The sequence below is a fragment of the Buceros rhinoceros genome, unplaced genomic scaffold, assembly GCF_000710305.1.
Source record: "Buceros rhinoceros silvestris isolate BGI_N320 unplaced genomic scaffold, ASM71030v1 scaffold14396, whole genome shotgun sequence".
Classification (NCBI taxonomy): Eukaryota; Metazoa; Chordata; class Aves; order Bucerotiformes; family Bucerotidae; genus Buceros; species Buceros rhinoceros.
The window spans coordinates 26,734-42,610 of record NW_010417052.1 but is presented as its reverse complement, the minus strand read 5'-3'; the positions used below and the strand labels follow the sequence as shown (position 1 = coordinate 42,610).

The 15,877-nt window shown below is 43.9% G+C and overlaps 1 protein-coding gene across 1 annotated transcript in view; it reads right to left on the bottom strand.

Moving 5' to 3' along the window:
• Positions 1-8,797, bottom strand: part of ANO1 (anoctamin 1, calcium activated chloride channel) — a 44,229-nt gene extending 35,432 nt beyond the window's left edge. The window contains exons 1-4 of the mRNA XM_010138041.1: positions 8,690-8,797; positions 4,778-5,104; positions 2,671-2,769; positions 946-1,097 (exon numbers count right to left, since the gene is read on the bottom strand). Coding sequence (XP_010136343.1) covers positions 946-1,097; positions 2,671-2,769; positions 4,778-5,104; positions 8,690-8,797 — 686 coding nt within the window. The remainder of the gene's footprint in view (positions 1-945; positions 1,098-2,670; positions 2,770-4,777; positions 5,105-8,689) is intronic.
• Between the last annotated feature and the right edge of the window lie 7,080 nt (positions 8,798-15,877).

Genomic DNA, 15,877 nt, shown 5'->3' with positions numbered 1-15,877 from the left:
AGACAGACATGGTCTCACTAAAAACAGCCACCGCTGCAGAGAGCGTAAGGCACAGATATGCCTCAGCCAAGGGCATCTTTGGGGCTTTCTCTGAGCCACCAGGCTCCTTCGCTGTAGGAACATCTGACATGGAATAAATACATAAATACATTTTCTGCAAGTCCAAGAACATGTCAAATGTCGCATATATTGACCAGTCCCACTAACACGTTTGTAAATCAACTCTTATCAGTGCTCTGCATCCCCTGATTAAAATCTAAAACCCCTCTATGCAGAGTAAAGAAATCCTGCCCTAGGACTCTTACTTGTTCCAGCTGGCACACACATAAACGCAGCCTTCAAAGCTTCTCCGCCGGGATGCTGGCCAAGGAAGAGCAGCAAAGCAATCCAGGCCAGTCAAAACTTTGGCTGGGTCCCACCTTAGGATTTTTTCCTACACCCACGTTTACTGCTGTTCTTACTGATCTGAAATCGATGGCGAAGCTACCACCGACTTCAAAACATTGCCCAAGACAAGGCCTGGTTGGCAGGACATGTGTGAGCTGCTCATACCAGATGAATGCAATTACTCTGAAATTTATCAGCCCACATCTCTGCCTACGAATTTTACGGAGCATTTTATTTTACGTGGAAAAGAGACTATTGTAAACCACGTTATAAACGGTGTTTGGCAGCATAACAGTTGGTAGACAGGTATTATATTCCACAACAGCAGCGAAAACACGCAGAGATTTCGCAGAGTGGTTCTACAAAGCTTCACTCCTCAACAGTGAGCCAAAAAAAAAGAAAAAAAAAAGTAAATTTACTGCAAAATGGAAATATTCTTTACAGTAATCCCTAACAAAGAGTTCGCATTCATTCTCCCCTCCACCTTTTGGTGCTTTAGCTGCTACCAGAGAGGCTGGAACCTGTTGACACGGACATTTACAGAAAGCTCTCACTTACAAGTGCTGCTTCTCTCGGGAGAACGGGTAGGAGAGGCGCTTCACCGTCTGCGGTTTGTGTTCTGCTACTTTTGGCTGGATGGGTTCTGTTATTTTTTGAATTACAGAATTAATCTTTTTCAGAAGACCATGGGTCTGATTGATCTGGTACATCTGAGCGGGCAAAAAGAAAAACAGTTACACTTGATTGGTTTTTGGTTATCCATGAGTGAGAGTGAACTGTATGTAAGGAATGAACCATCAGTTAAATAAGAACATCACGAGCACCCATCGGGGAGTGTAGCTTACCCTCTGGAAAACAGTCAGGAAGCCACAGGTGGATGGGCAAGGCAAACCAAGGTGAGCAAGGAAAGCCTATTGCTTCTCCTCTGAGGCAAAATATGGCCCGTGTTGGAGTTCAGATAATTAGACTGGGGAGTTCAGTGGAGACAGACTGTTCAGTGGAGACAGACTCAGCCTCGGATCCTGAGACACCAGCGCCTCTGACATTTACTATTTTCTTGGTGCAATGAGACAAAGAAATGAAGGAGGTATGGAGCCCCTTGCAAAACGACATCAGTGGTCTGCTCTCCCAGGGGGAGCGCTTTCCTGGGAACACTGTGCAGCTTTCAGGAGTTTCCTCTTTCCCAAACAAAGGAAGCAAGATGTCTTGAATTGCCTGTTGCAGTTCTGTAGCACTAAACGCAGAAACTGTGGTAGCAGGTCACATGAGAGGATTACAGGCTTCCCTCCCTGAGCCACAAAAACTATGTGCAGATCCAGGGTGGGGCTCCCGCTGCAGGAAGGTGCTTGGCTGGAAATAAGGCTTTAGGGTTCTGAAGGTGTTCTCAGGCACGTGGCCTCTCCAGGCAATGCCTGCAGGCTGAGGTGGCTTCTTTCACACAAGAAAAAAACCCCCACAACTGCCCACCCTAGCTTTTCTTTTGTGGCAAAGCAGCTTTACCCACAAGATCACAACAGACTTCATCTAATTGTGCTTCTCATTAAAATCAGTGGTGAGGTAATAATGGGGATTAATATGAAATCCAAAGCAAAAGTGTGGCTTTAGTGTTGTAATAAATGACGCTGGGCTTTAAGACTGTCTCCTCCTCCATTACAGACTTCCCCTGCAGTCTGGGACATGCACTTAATATGTGTTTAAATATTAATTCATCTCCAAGCTGTGCTCACTGAACAGGTAGCTATCTATCACAGATGATTTAGAATTGATGAAAATCCACTGTCATGCCTTTAATGATATTTCAAATATTCTGAAAGGTGATTTATTTTGTGGGAGAGTAGTCCCAGCTCCCGCAAATATGACTAATGATGTATACAAAGAGTCACCAAACCCAGCGAGACTCCTGCACCCAAATGGTGACTCCGATGGTCGCGGTTAGCAGTCTAGTGTTTCAGGTAAGAAAAAACCTCCAAAACACATACAGAAATTTCATCATCGATGGCAACCTCTTCTTTTAAAGCACGCTGAGAGCATGAGGCACTGTTGAAATCGCCTGCTTTGTGTACAGACTGTACTGGCCAGCAACTCTTGATTTCCATCCCTCCTCCCAGCTGTTCTTTCTGCTGCCCCAAGCAAGCAGGTTTGTTACTCTCATTTTTTTGCACAGATTATTTAACTATTTAAAAAAATGCTTGTGGGAAGAGAAGTCTGCATCTGTAAGCTGCGTGGAGATAAGCTATGTTTAAACGATGCCTTCCAGGGGAAAAAAAGAAAATCAGGACTCACCTTTTTTGTGGGCATCTTGAGCTTGAGAAATTCTGCCTCTCGACACAATACATTCCACGGCGCGTGAATTTTTACAAATCCAATGCCATGGATTTTAGTCTTAAAAAAAAAAAAGCAAGAGAAGATTACTGATGAGAGGAAATGAACTGTTTTCCCCCCTGTGTTCCATATGCATTTAAGGAACAGTCTATTACCCCCAACACGATAAATCTAATTTGAGACGGTTTCTAAGAGGACAATCACTGAACACATCTCTGTGCTGAGCTGTCATAAAACATGACTCAAAAATGCTATAATCTTTCACAAGGTTAAACAGATCAAAATTGCTTGGGAAGTAAAAGCGAACAACTACGGACACAAATACAGGCTAAGCTGGTTAAATGTGAGGCAGAGGCACCCAGCCAAACAGCATGATTTCTGGAGAGCGTGGTAATTAATGGAGCTGAGAGAGCCCTTGAGCCTCCTATGAGCTGCTCAGCCTCTCAGAGGACCAGGACTGCAGTAAGAAAGGAGCAGCCTCCGAGACAGATGTGAATATCTACATTAAAACACTTTGCATTTTAATTAGGAAAACAGATAGAAAGAATGCAACAAAACAGGACGGGGGAAAAAAAGGATAAATGTTGATAATATTAGCCTTATGTTTGGGTCCTGCTAGTCCTCTGAGCTCTGTTCTAGATGGCTGGACACGGGGCTTTGCTTCTGGCACTCCCACATACCCCGTATCTACTCCCACGGGGGTAATCATTACAAACCCTGGGACAAACGATACCGAGCTCGCTGCATTCGGCAGCGGAAGAGAAGGAAACTGTACTGAATCTTCCTCATCCTGCTGCTCTACAGACTCAGGCAGTTATTACAACAAGCAGCATTCAGGCGGCTGTACTCCTCTCTGGCTTTCGAGGAGTTGGTCCCTCTGAGCCAGCCCTCCCGCAAGGCATCGCTTCCAAACCACCTCTGAATTGCCTTCACTGAAGAGAGTTTTCATGGCGTCCTGCCTTGAAGCCTGAGCCCTTCTGCACGATCTGAAATCATGTTACGTGTCATAGGTGGGGACCTCCCACCTTGCAAAGAATTTAAGTTATCTATGACTTGGCACAGGCAGCCTTCCAGTTCTCTACAACAGCTTACGAGCTGGACGGAAAGCAATTCTTATTTTCACACAGAAGTGAAAGGGTTTTTTTGCATTACACAATGCAAAAAAAAAAAAAAAAAAAGATATTTATTTATACATATATATAAAAAACACCCCCCATTATATACATGCCTGAATAATAGATGGCAGGTTTATTTTTTTAGCATTCTGATCACAGGTCTAGATGTTTAATCTCAACTTTTAGATCATGTAAATAAAAACCAGCATAACCGTTTACCCTCTCTCATGGGAACTTCCAGGCGTATTGGTTGGATCAGCTAATTGTAATAGGTTTCTTTGAAATTAATAGGGCCGTGGCTATTTCTACTAATCACACACTGGCAGCACTTCACACACATCAATTTTTATATAGTCTAATGGTCTTTTAATAGAATAATACTGTTTTCAGGGTACAGGTGAAAGGCGTTACAAGCTGTACTGTCCAGATCTAAGAATGGAAAGAGCAAACGGCAATACAGACCCACGCGCCCGAGCTAGAGCATATACCAGGACCTCCCGAACAGATTTAGTTCTCTTGAAGTCTATATTGAGGTATAAAAACGTCACTGTCTGTATCAGGTATTTTTCATCAGAACTGGAATGACCAGTGGATCTAAACCACTGGTACTATAAACCCACCAAACTGGGATTAGAGTTCAAAGCAGTTTAAGCCTCACTTCTAGATACGGCAACACAACAACAAGCTGTGTTGCAATAGTGGATGTGCCATTGAGTCCTGGCCAAGAAAATTAAGAAACTTCACCTCATTGGGGCATTAACAACACTGCGGCCCATTCCTGTGAAGCAAATTAAATTCGTGGGCGAGGATGGCGCTGCCAGGACTGAAATCAAATTCTGGAAGAGTGGAGCTCGTGTAACCTTGATCAGATCCAGGATCATAGGAATAGCTCAGTTTCTCCCAGAATTTGACCACCAGTCATCCACCTTACATTTAACTGTTTGGTTTCTTACATCCTCATCACGTTCCAGTTCCAGACCAGCCTCCACGAGATTCCCTTCATACTCCTCCCTGCGAAACCTCTTGTCATCTTCATGGTAATCCACGTGAGGTTCGCTTTCCCCCATTTCCAGCTGCACTCCCTTCCCGGGAAGCTGCTGGTCCTGCTTGGTGCTTCGGGCACTTGAATCGTTATGATGAACTCTCCTGATGAGTGCCTTCCCTGCCGAGGACTTCTTGTAATGATAAACCAGGATGTAGTCTACTTTCCTCTTGCCATCTCTGAAGTAGAGTCCGTATTTGCAGTCAGCATCTGGATTTTTGGATAGGGAGTTTAACAACTGGAAGCAGGGGATGGGGGTGCGGAGAGAAGGAGAGAGGAGAACAGTAATGAGTACACACACCAACACGGATACCAGACAGCTCACATCCTTGTATCAAGGACTCCTTCTTGCCTGGAGCACACAATGACCCATCCTCAAACAGCACCGCACAGCAGGAGCCCCCCCATGTTACTTAGTGACAGCAATTTTGCAAGTTAACACCTGCAATTTTACTGATAGCCAGCTGGGATTTTATTGGCCAGAAGTAAATACCTAAAATGACTGGGATTTAATCTAATTACCAGCACACTAGCTCCTAAGTCAGCTACGTGGTGGATTTGGTTTTCCCCTTGGGGGGTTAATCACCACTAAGATCATCTGTCCTTTTCCACCCGAGACAGAGACATCTGCGTTTGAAGTCTGACAAACAGATTAATATCATGTGCAAACACTTCTCACTTCTCTTATCTATCCTTGCAAGTTCATATCATCTGAGAAGGAGATCATCTCAGATACAGACTGAAGGGAGCCAGCTGGTCCTGGAGCGCGGCCAAAAACGCAGATGGACCGTAGCCAGAGAAGTGGGTTCACCGCTTACTGAGTCCATCATCACGTTTTTTCCCCACTTATAAAACCTGGGACACTTTGCAACGTGATAGTGGCAAGGGCTGTATTCCCATCGTGAATAAACGCTGTGTAAGCATTGCGAGACGCAAGAAATCTAAGACTTAAACCACAATTCCATTTCTGAACATTTACCTGAAAACGGCATGGGGCAACTGTAGAAACACACAAAAGTACTAACGATTATTAATTTCTACTTTCCATAGCACTTCTTGTACGTAATTCACAATCCTGCCCTTGGAGATGCACAGACCATTATAAAAAAAAAAAAGAAATTTGACTAGTAACTTGCATTCATTTTTATAAAAATTACTCATCACAGGAGTGGCTTTTCAGGGACCAAGGACATTTTCTGGGTTTTCATTTTACAGAAGAACATTAAGCCTTCACGCAGGGAAAAGGACTTCTGCTCCAAAGGACAGCAGTTAGCCATCAGTTGCCAATGATACCGCTCAAAATCCATTTGGAACACGCACACCTTCTGCTTATTTCATACATAAACCCGCAAATTTAAGTTATCTGGAAAGAGTTGTTCCTAAGCCAGTCTAATTTTAAACCCCAGATGAAAAGAGCAACCTCTGAGCTTCCTGTTCAGTCTGTCACTGCCAATACAGCCCAAACTCCACCGACACCCACCCGGTGTCACACAAATTTGCACACTTCTCCAGACATCGCTTGGGGAGGGCAGGTCCCAGCCACCCTAACTATAAATTGGTGCCTTTAAGGGACAGCATGTTCTTCCCTTTTGGCCTCGGGGAGATTTTTACTCCACAAATTCAAGCAGCAAACCCCATCTTCCCGGAGCTGGAGGGAGGAGGAATTAGACACGTCTCATCAGGGGAGCACACAGCAGCGAGGAGGACTGGCAGGCAGTGAGACGCCCGAGATGCCAGGCAGGATGTGGAGCAGCGTCTGCCGAGGTGGGGATGCCTCAACATTCACCGCTTTCCTGAGCCTGACTTGACCACGTCCGCCCAGGCCAGCTTGGCTGCAGGTCCTCAGCCCCTCGCAGCTTTGCTCTGTGCCTATCTGCTTCTCTCTCCTTTTCCTTCAGGATCCCATCTCGCTTTTCCACTTAACCTAAAGCCTTTGCTCCAAATACAGAAATATATAATAAAATAACACAGCACTTGCTGCCACCATGGGGTTCACTTTGTCCTGTTCCCCCTTTTTCCTGCTCCACACCTGTCTTACTTAGCCATGACAATAACTCACTCTTCAGGGCACAGGCTGCTCAGGTTTGTGCTCTATCTAGATATTCCTATTTAGTTCTTAAGCATAACTACAACATAGCAGACCATTAATAACTATTATTTTCTCATTATTTCATGATTAATGGCATGCATCTGTAAATGCAGAACATTTTTTTTAAAGCAAGCTGACAGTCTGCTTGTAGCAGGCAAATCAGTTATGCAATTTTCTATCAAAAAATATTAAGAAATTGTAATTAACTGGATTTTCAAGATTCAGTATTTCTTCAAAGTAAACAGTTGTTGTAAACAAGTTACAGGAACCTTGTGATTTCCAGTTAACTAACTGCATTTAATTTTTAAAGATGTGTTGATCTTATCATCAATTAAACATAAATTTCTGACGTTCAGTGGAGTGGAGGGAGACAAAACAGGCAAAAGACTCAGCCCCCAACCACCTCCTGCCCTTGTTGGACTGACTTTACGAGGGACAGCAATTAACTGGTCTGTTCTGGAGACCAATAAAGGACTGGGCAGGCCTGAGGATGGCGCTGGCAGATGACAGCAGTAGGTGCGCCAGATGTTTCTAACTGCTTGGGGAGCTCAGGAGCAATCTGCACATACATCCTGGCCACAGCTCCTCTTCTCCTGGAGCATGCCTTGGGTGGAGGAAAGGGGCACAGAAAATCCCTAGCGTCTCTGTTTCTCTGCCACCAGGAAGCGGACAGGTCACACCGCAGAAACGAAACAAGAGCTGCTTCACATTTCTTTGAATTTTCCTGTCGAAAAGCTGACCCTGAGGAGGCTCAACTGTTAACTCAGGAGAACCTGTGGATACTGAAGCCTCAATAAATGTATTGATATATGAGAATAGCTGTATCCCACTCTTAAAGGGATGGGATATAGCCAAAAACTCCAAGGAGCCTTTTGGTCCTGCTGCAAAGAAATAAATGGTTTGATTATTTTAAAGATGAGGTATTAAAGGTGAGAGATGTTCATAGGCCGCATCCTTTCTTGCTGTGCTGCTGCACTGAAACAAGGAGTTGCATTGACTTAGACCACAAAAAGCCCATGTCCCTTCAGTTGTGAATGAGACAGAGAAAAGCCATTTCAGTTTTACCCCAGCAGGAGGGATGTTTACTTTCTGACAGAATTATCCCTCCATGCTCCATCCTAATTAAGCACAAACACAATGAATCAGGTATCGCTTTTTCTGGTACATCTCTCCCAGTGAGATCGGTTACGCAGCCCACTCCACTTCAATTCCTTCACCTGAATAAATCCCTTTTTTTTGTGTTCAGGACATAACCACCTCCTAATCCTGATGGGTACTCACATTACTAACTGTAAAATCAGTGTTAAAGAATTTAACCAAGGCACAAGTAACGACACTGGAAATCTCTGCTGTGTGCTACAGAATACTAGGTTAACGTTATCTCTCTTAAGAATAGCTTACGCACCAAAATTTTAGACATTTTTTCCCTAGTCTATATTGGCAAAGAGATCTAAAGGTTGCCACAGCCTTTTTACCAGATCCCTTACTCTGAGGATAGCCACCTCCTTTTTATGCTGCAGGTTAAACAAGGATCCCTCGCCTCCCTTCTTCACATCAAAGAACAAACCCCACTACATTGGCACGTACTGTGGCTGGTGGCAACCCTCCTCAGCACTGCTGAAAAAGGGAGGGCGAGGATTTCAAAGCACCCTAGGAATGGAAAGAATGAAAAATAAGCTGAGGGGCAAAGCGCAGTATGCCAGTTATGACACATCTGGGAAGTCCTTTACTCACTGTACTCTCATGCTGGTCATATCCTATATCCTCAATAGCTCGGATGTTGATAATGTGGATCCCCTTCTCCTCAGCAGGGAGACAGGAGTATTTCTTGTTCACCCTCATTCCTGTCTCCTGTGGAGCCTCGTTCAGATCTTCTGGCAGAAAATTCACCCCATGAAACTCACTGTCTGCATCTGAAATGAAAAGGAACAATTCCATTAAGACACTTTAATCCCAACACTTGCTCCTCCCAGAGCCACCCAAAAGCTGAAACGTATCCTGTTCCTGCTGCCTTCTGCCAATGAGTCCTTGGGCAGGGCTCCCACCCCTTCTCCGTGCCTCCCTCCTCAGCTTTCCTGCAGCACTGGTTGGGTCTCCTCCTCCAGAGCAGTGCTCAGTTCACCTCTGTTCTGCACCACTGTCTCAGGCTGTGTTTACTGTATGGTCTCACAGAATGATTATATTTCTTGGGAAGAGAAGGAAAAAAGCAGAAAAGTGAAACAGAGAATGAGGTGACGATAGGCAGCTTGGCATTTTCGCCTTTTCAGCTGGCATTTTCTCCCTCAACAAGCACTTGTTCATGCTGAAAAACTCAGTACTGGGTTTGCCCTCAAGCACCTGTGTACTCCGACTTCCCGAACCAGTCTCGTTTAAGTAGTTTTGCAAATCTGAAGTTTTCTCCCTCTCAACCTGCCAGATGCCTGCACTGTTTCCACTTATTACTTATATAGATGGGCTCCAGGGCTTAATGTAAAAATGTCACTACAAACGGAGCAACCAGATAACCGATACAATGCAACCAATAGGAGGCAAAGTTTCCCAAGATTTATACATTTTGACATTGAGGTAAACTACCTCAGCATTGTGCCCTTTTCATAAGCCATACAGGAGCGGGCTTTGCTTGTCTAAAGAGTGAAGATAAAGTAAGAATTTTAAAATTTAGGCTTGAATGGGTACTAAATTACCCCTCCCAAAACAAACAACAAAACTATGCAGAGGAGCACGCTATATTACAACAGTCCATTGCTGCAACCAGTTCAACACCATCTCTGGAGCAGATAGCAGCAGAAATTGTACAGAACTGTCCCATTAAGAAAAATACTTCATCCTAACTAGAGCTGCCACTAAGCTTATGATGAGGTGAGGAGAGATAACACTTTTTAATTAGCTCTGTCTCAGCCTAAAAGCATGTTACTCCTCTTCATCCAACTACCCTTCTGCATTTGGTTGATGTGGAAGGAAGAGACAGGGCAAATGTCATTCGCCAACATGTTTGCAGATGACGTGAAACAGGGGAGTGTTGTAGATAAGCTGGAGGGTAAGGCTGCCACTTCGATGGGTCTCAACAGGCTGGAAAAATGGGTTGACAGCAGCCTCATGGAACTCAGGAAGTCTCGCCCTTAGACAGACCAGTCTCAAGCACAAGCACAAACTGGACATGGACGGAAAGAAAGCTCTGCAGAAAAGGATCTGATGGAGAAAAGGGTCCTGGTGGAGAGGTTCAAAGTGAGTGATTGTCTTCAGTGGTGAAGGATAGCTGCATGCTGGACTCCATTAGTGAGAACCTGCGATCCAGGTGCTTCATGGTGACATGCAGGAGATAGCATGGACAACAATGCGCAGCAGCTGGGGAGGAAGGTGTGGCCAAAGCCTTGGCACATTCCTTGAGCTTATCACAGTAAGATAAAAATTTTTAGTATGAAAATTATGCTTCTCTGGAATTAGTAGTTATGCCTCTCTGGGAACATCATGAGTTTGTGGATCTTCATTTCGGTTCCTGTATCTGGGAAATCTGCCTCCCAAAGTTGACTCTCTATGAGCCACCCACTTTGCTAGACACTGCAGCACTCAGTAACACCACAACCTTTGCATAAAATCTGGGCAGTAATTATCTTTATGTATTTCATGCACGCAGCATGTAATGTCCCCATCTCTGCAGATCACTGCTGCTGTTCTTGGCTTTCCTTTAAAATTCTCAAATAGTTCTCTCAAAAAGAAAAAAAAAATGCCATGCTTGCAATCTTGGGGCAGCATCCTCAAGCCCAGTAAATCATGTGAATAATGATTTGTAATAGTTAAAGAAGCTTTTAATGAGGTAATACAAAAAATGCAGCCAAGAACCCAGCTGTCTCCTGGGAGCCACCAGCATGTCTGTAACAATTCCCTATATGTGTATGCGCTCTCTTTCCCAACACACTCTCCCTGAACACATGAGAATTGATACAAACATGAGCAGATGAAGAATCCTACACACTCAAGCTTTTATTCTATAGCTGTAAAAATACTCTTACAAGAATACAACAACTTCAGAAACTTCATAAGCTTAACAACCTGCAGGGTTTTTTTGGAAGAATGCCTGAAAGAACTCTGAAGAAACAACAGCTTAAGTACTGTACAAATCCTTTCTCATTCTTCTTCCTTTCACACACACACTAAACAAAACCTAGTTCCTTGCACAGATGACAGAGGGTATTAGAAGAGAAGCACCTTTTACTGCCTATGAATCAGAGTATTTTGTGTAACTCATAATGGACCTGTGAACTGAAAAGTGCTGGTTCAGAAATTACAGTTGGGATGGAATATGTTTAGAGCAGAAAATCACAAGCTTTGCTGAGTCCAGCCAAGCTCCCTGGGCTCTGGAGCTCCACTTCTGAGCAGCATTCGGTAAGTCCACAGTACGGAGCAAGGAGACCTGCTCAAACGATTTGGTACCATTGTGTAAGCCCAGACAATGACCCCTTGGCCGGCAGGTATTTACATCTCCGGTGACACACCAGTAGCCTGGCAATACTGAAAAGAACAAACAGGCGGGAGGTAGGCGATGAATCACACAACTTCGGCTTATTATGGCCACTGCGAAAGATGTGAAATGTGAGAACTTTATTGATACGATCTCAATTCCAACTAGTTCTTAAAGACAATGTCAGGATTTAATACTAAGTAAAGCCATCCAAACCATGTCAGTAATTACAACTGCACGGGGATTATAACTAGTTTACACGCTGATTTGGCAGAGGTGAAAGCATTCTGCTGCGGAACACAAACCATCTTTTTATACGGAATAGAGTATTTTAAAGACTTAAAAATACTAATCTCTATTTTCTGTTAATCATAGTAAACAAAGACAATAATTTAATCTCAAATTCACATTCAGAATTATTTATGGGGCAATAGTAGATTAAATATGAAGAGCATAAAGCATATTAACATCCCAATTCAGCTAGAAACATCTTAATTTCTTTGTTGGGACCTGAAAGAGGAGAGTATTGTGAAAGTCGCTGCTTTGCTGCCTTCTAACGTCGACTAACCCACTATCTTCTATTTACTATCCAGAAAACACTACAACGAAGACCTGAGGAAGCGCTCGGTATATTCAACACAGCCTGATAACAACCAGCCCGTTCTGCGCCATATCCACAGCTGATGTTGTTCAGAAACCCATGGATTTCAAGAAAGAAGAAGTTCCTAATACTCCTGAATGTAGACTCAGACCCACCTGCTGCTTCTTTTACACTTTATTACATGTTGCTTTGTCATTTCCCAATGTCTGCTACAAGCTGCAGAACACTCTGCCAAGAACACAGTATAGAATGATAAACTTTTAAGTACTCCTTGCCTGTCTCAAAACATCTGCAGAGTGCAGAACGCTGAAAAGCATTTGATACCAATTTCAATCCTACCCACGGATCAGGTTTGAGAAAGCAGCTGATGAATCCGACGTGTATAGAACTTCTACCTCCCTTAGCGCAGCGCTGCCAGGCGATTCTCACGTCGACTGGTAGTAACCTGGTGTTTTTCACAGCTAGTATAAAAGAACAGGCTTTTAGGCAGCACTTGTGTTTAGGAACAGCTCCATGGGGTACGTGACCATACACTTATCTTAAGGGCTGCCCCTTTTTTTGCTAGGAGTGAGATAACATAGGAGAACAAGGAAAAGAAGACAGAAACAGATGTTTGCAGCAGCTCTCGAGCTACCTTTCTGCTCTCTGTGGGGGTTTTCCCAGAGCTCTTGGGATGCTGTGGATTACAGAGCCACCAGCTGCAAATCAGAGCAAGAAGATGCTACAGTGACCTTGCAAACTGCAGTAAAGTTAGAGATATCTTAACCCTTCTGAAAGGATTTCTCTGCAAGATGCATCAGGTACAATGAGCTCTGTGCCATTCCCAGCACCAAACAAGCAAGCGCTATACTCAGCTGAAGCAGATAAACCTACAGGAATCACAGGGATGAGAGCATGAGGACAGAAGCTGGGGAAGGAAAAGATCAGAAGACACAAGGGTTTGCATCAGCAACGAGGGTCTGTGCATGTCTTCTGCCTTTATGCCAGTTACTTCTCCTCCTGAACCTCCACCGAGTCCCTCACACTGAATCACATGGGAAACGATTAAATTTATTTTAAAAATCCTCCAACTTGCAAACATCTGTTTCTTTGTTCATCCTACAGTTGCAGCTGTAAAAGTCCTCAAAACTCTTCTTGCAAAAATCAACACTAATTAATTAACAACACGTTTTCCACCACAGAACTTTGGCACATGATGCTGTAACCTTTACTCCCTTAGAGGATACTTCTTGATTGCACTTTGGTGGCCAGGTGAACCAAAACTGAAAATCTGCTCTAGAAATGGGTGTAATTTTCTTCATTACTAGCCTCGGACTCAATCAACTAGGTTATTAATATTATAGTCATAAACACATAGAACCACTGAACATTGTCAGGCAAAAAGGTAATTTTTTCATTAAAAGAAATGGAAAACTGCATTCGCACAATGGCATGTTTACAGAAACATCCTGTGCTTGGTCTAAAACGAGCATCATCAAGTCAGCATGAGGATATTAAAACAAATGAAAAACTATTTTACTGCTCAACCTGAAACCAATAACTTTGTTGAAACTGGCTCTTCTTATCTCTCCTTGTTTTCTTTTTTAGGGAAAGCGGCTAGAACAAAAAAAGTCATAAAGACATCTGAGTCAGCTGTCCTGGTTGTTCTCAACAAGGAATAAGCAGGAGAGTTACAAGACCATGTGATTTAAGAATATGGACATGTGAAAGTCTTATCTTTTTGCCTTATATAAATTGTGATAGAATTCAGAACAAAAACCCAAGAATCCCACAAGATAAGTTTCCTGAGTGAATCATTTTAAAGGAGCCATCACACCAGTTCTTCACAAAAGCCCCTGGGGTTCAGACTCCTCAACCTGAAGAGATTTATTTCATATGAATTAACAAGCAGAAGTGCTGGTCCCAGAACTGCCACTGACCCTGCTGCCACTGGGAGGAAGGGTATTAAGGAAGTCACGCACACACTCACATATATATGTAAAAAAAAAAGTATACACACACATAAATATGGGTTGTACATTTTCTATACAGAAAACCTAAAAATACAAAAACATACTGCAGAACAAGTGGTAGTGTATGCCATATGTTGGATATGGTTTGGATTCTTTCTAAAACAACTTTGACAGCTACTGAGCGAGAATGCTTCAGCGTCGTTTGGCTTACTGCATATTGCCCCCTAGCAGCACAACCCGCCTTCAGCACGTCCTTACCCACCTCTTTACTTCCTCTGTCTTCCAAATTCCAACTTACAGGTTAATCCTCGGGCTAAGAAGGAAAACCAAAAAATTTCTCACAAACAACTCATCTATCACTTCCTCCTCTTTTTTTTTTTTTTAATTTTCTTTTTCTCCCTGAGATATTAAAACATTGTCCGATTTGGAGCCTGAAGTCCCCTTGTTTTGTACTCGGGAAAAACAGGGCAAGGCAAATGTCAAGGAAGCCTCAGTATGCCACCCCACCAGCGTGCCTCATTCCTGACCTATGGGTCATTCCTCCTGGCCCGTGAAGCTCTGCCGCGGGAACGCCAGCGAGGATACCCGCTGCTGGCAGAGAGGGCAGTTCTTTTTCGGGATGCTGACACCTGTTTACGAGGTGCTGGCCTGAGACCAACAGCCCGGTCAGGAACCACAGGGCTCTCCAAGGAGCACTTGTACATGTCCTGAACTTTTGTTCTGTTCAAAGCCCAGAAGTTAAGCACTGATTAGATCCACATCTGGGGCCATTTGATTTAAATTTTCCCTGGCCTCTCCAGTGAGCAGCCAGACGTTGCCTCAAGCTGCACCGCCTCTGGAGATGTAGGAGGTTGCACTGATACCATTGCCTGGCCTGGCAGGCAAAGTGCTGCTGGAAAAGGCAACAGACCTGTCCCCGGGGCAAAATGAACACTTCCAGGGTTGTTGACACCTCTTGTCCACCCGCCTGCAGAAAGGTGACTCCCTGCCGCTTTCATCTCCGGTAGCACCATGCAGGACATGCAGCACTAAGTAGGACACCCTGGAACTCGCCCATCTCCATCGCTCTTGCATTTATTTTAAAACTTGGCTGTAGCTGGAGTCCGGACAGGGTATTACCCTGATGAAGCAAACAGGAGGTTATGATCCAATCCATTACAAAAAAGAAGATTGAAGAGTGAAATAAAACTTGGATTTCAAGGACAGTTTCCTTCACAGAACAGAAATACTTTTACAGCAGGACAGTCCAGGACAATCTTAATATAACCGATGCTGACACCTTTGTTAGCACTTCGTATGATGCTGAATGGCAGGGGCCGTTCAGAGACTTTGTGTCCAGTATTTGGGAGTATGAAAACTAACTCCTGTCACATGGGTGGAGAAAACTCAGCTCCTGGCAGGATCACTTGAACCACCAGCTTGCTTAGCTCTGTTTCTCAGCCCTGACTTAGCAACAGCGGGTCTCTAGAGCGGGACTGCAGCTCTCCTGGAAGGCTGTCTCCAGCTTTAGAGTTATTGATCTATTATTATCAGCAACATGATAAAAGATGGCTAGTAAGGACACACAACCATGACATCATTTCTATTCTTGCCCTGCTATTTTTGTTTTCAAAGATTAATTTACCCTGTTTGCAGTATGCAGCCCTAGGCTTGAACACATCGACTTTGATCCAAGCCTTGTGAAATGCCAAAACAAAGAGCAAAATCATCTAAAACCCGAAATGAGAGTAAAATGAGGATTTTGGTTGAAATGACATTTCCAACAGCTCATAAAGAACCAGCAAATATAAATTCTACATAACGAGACTCACATTGCTCCTCTATTTAGTCCCTGGAAAATCCCACATTTTATAGAAAAACATCCAAGGGAAATTGCACTTCCTCCACCCCCCCCCCCACCCCCACCTTTA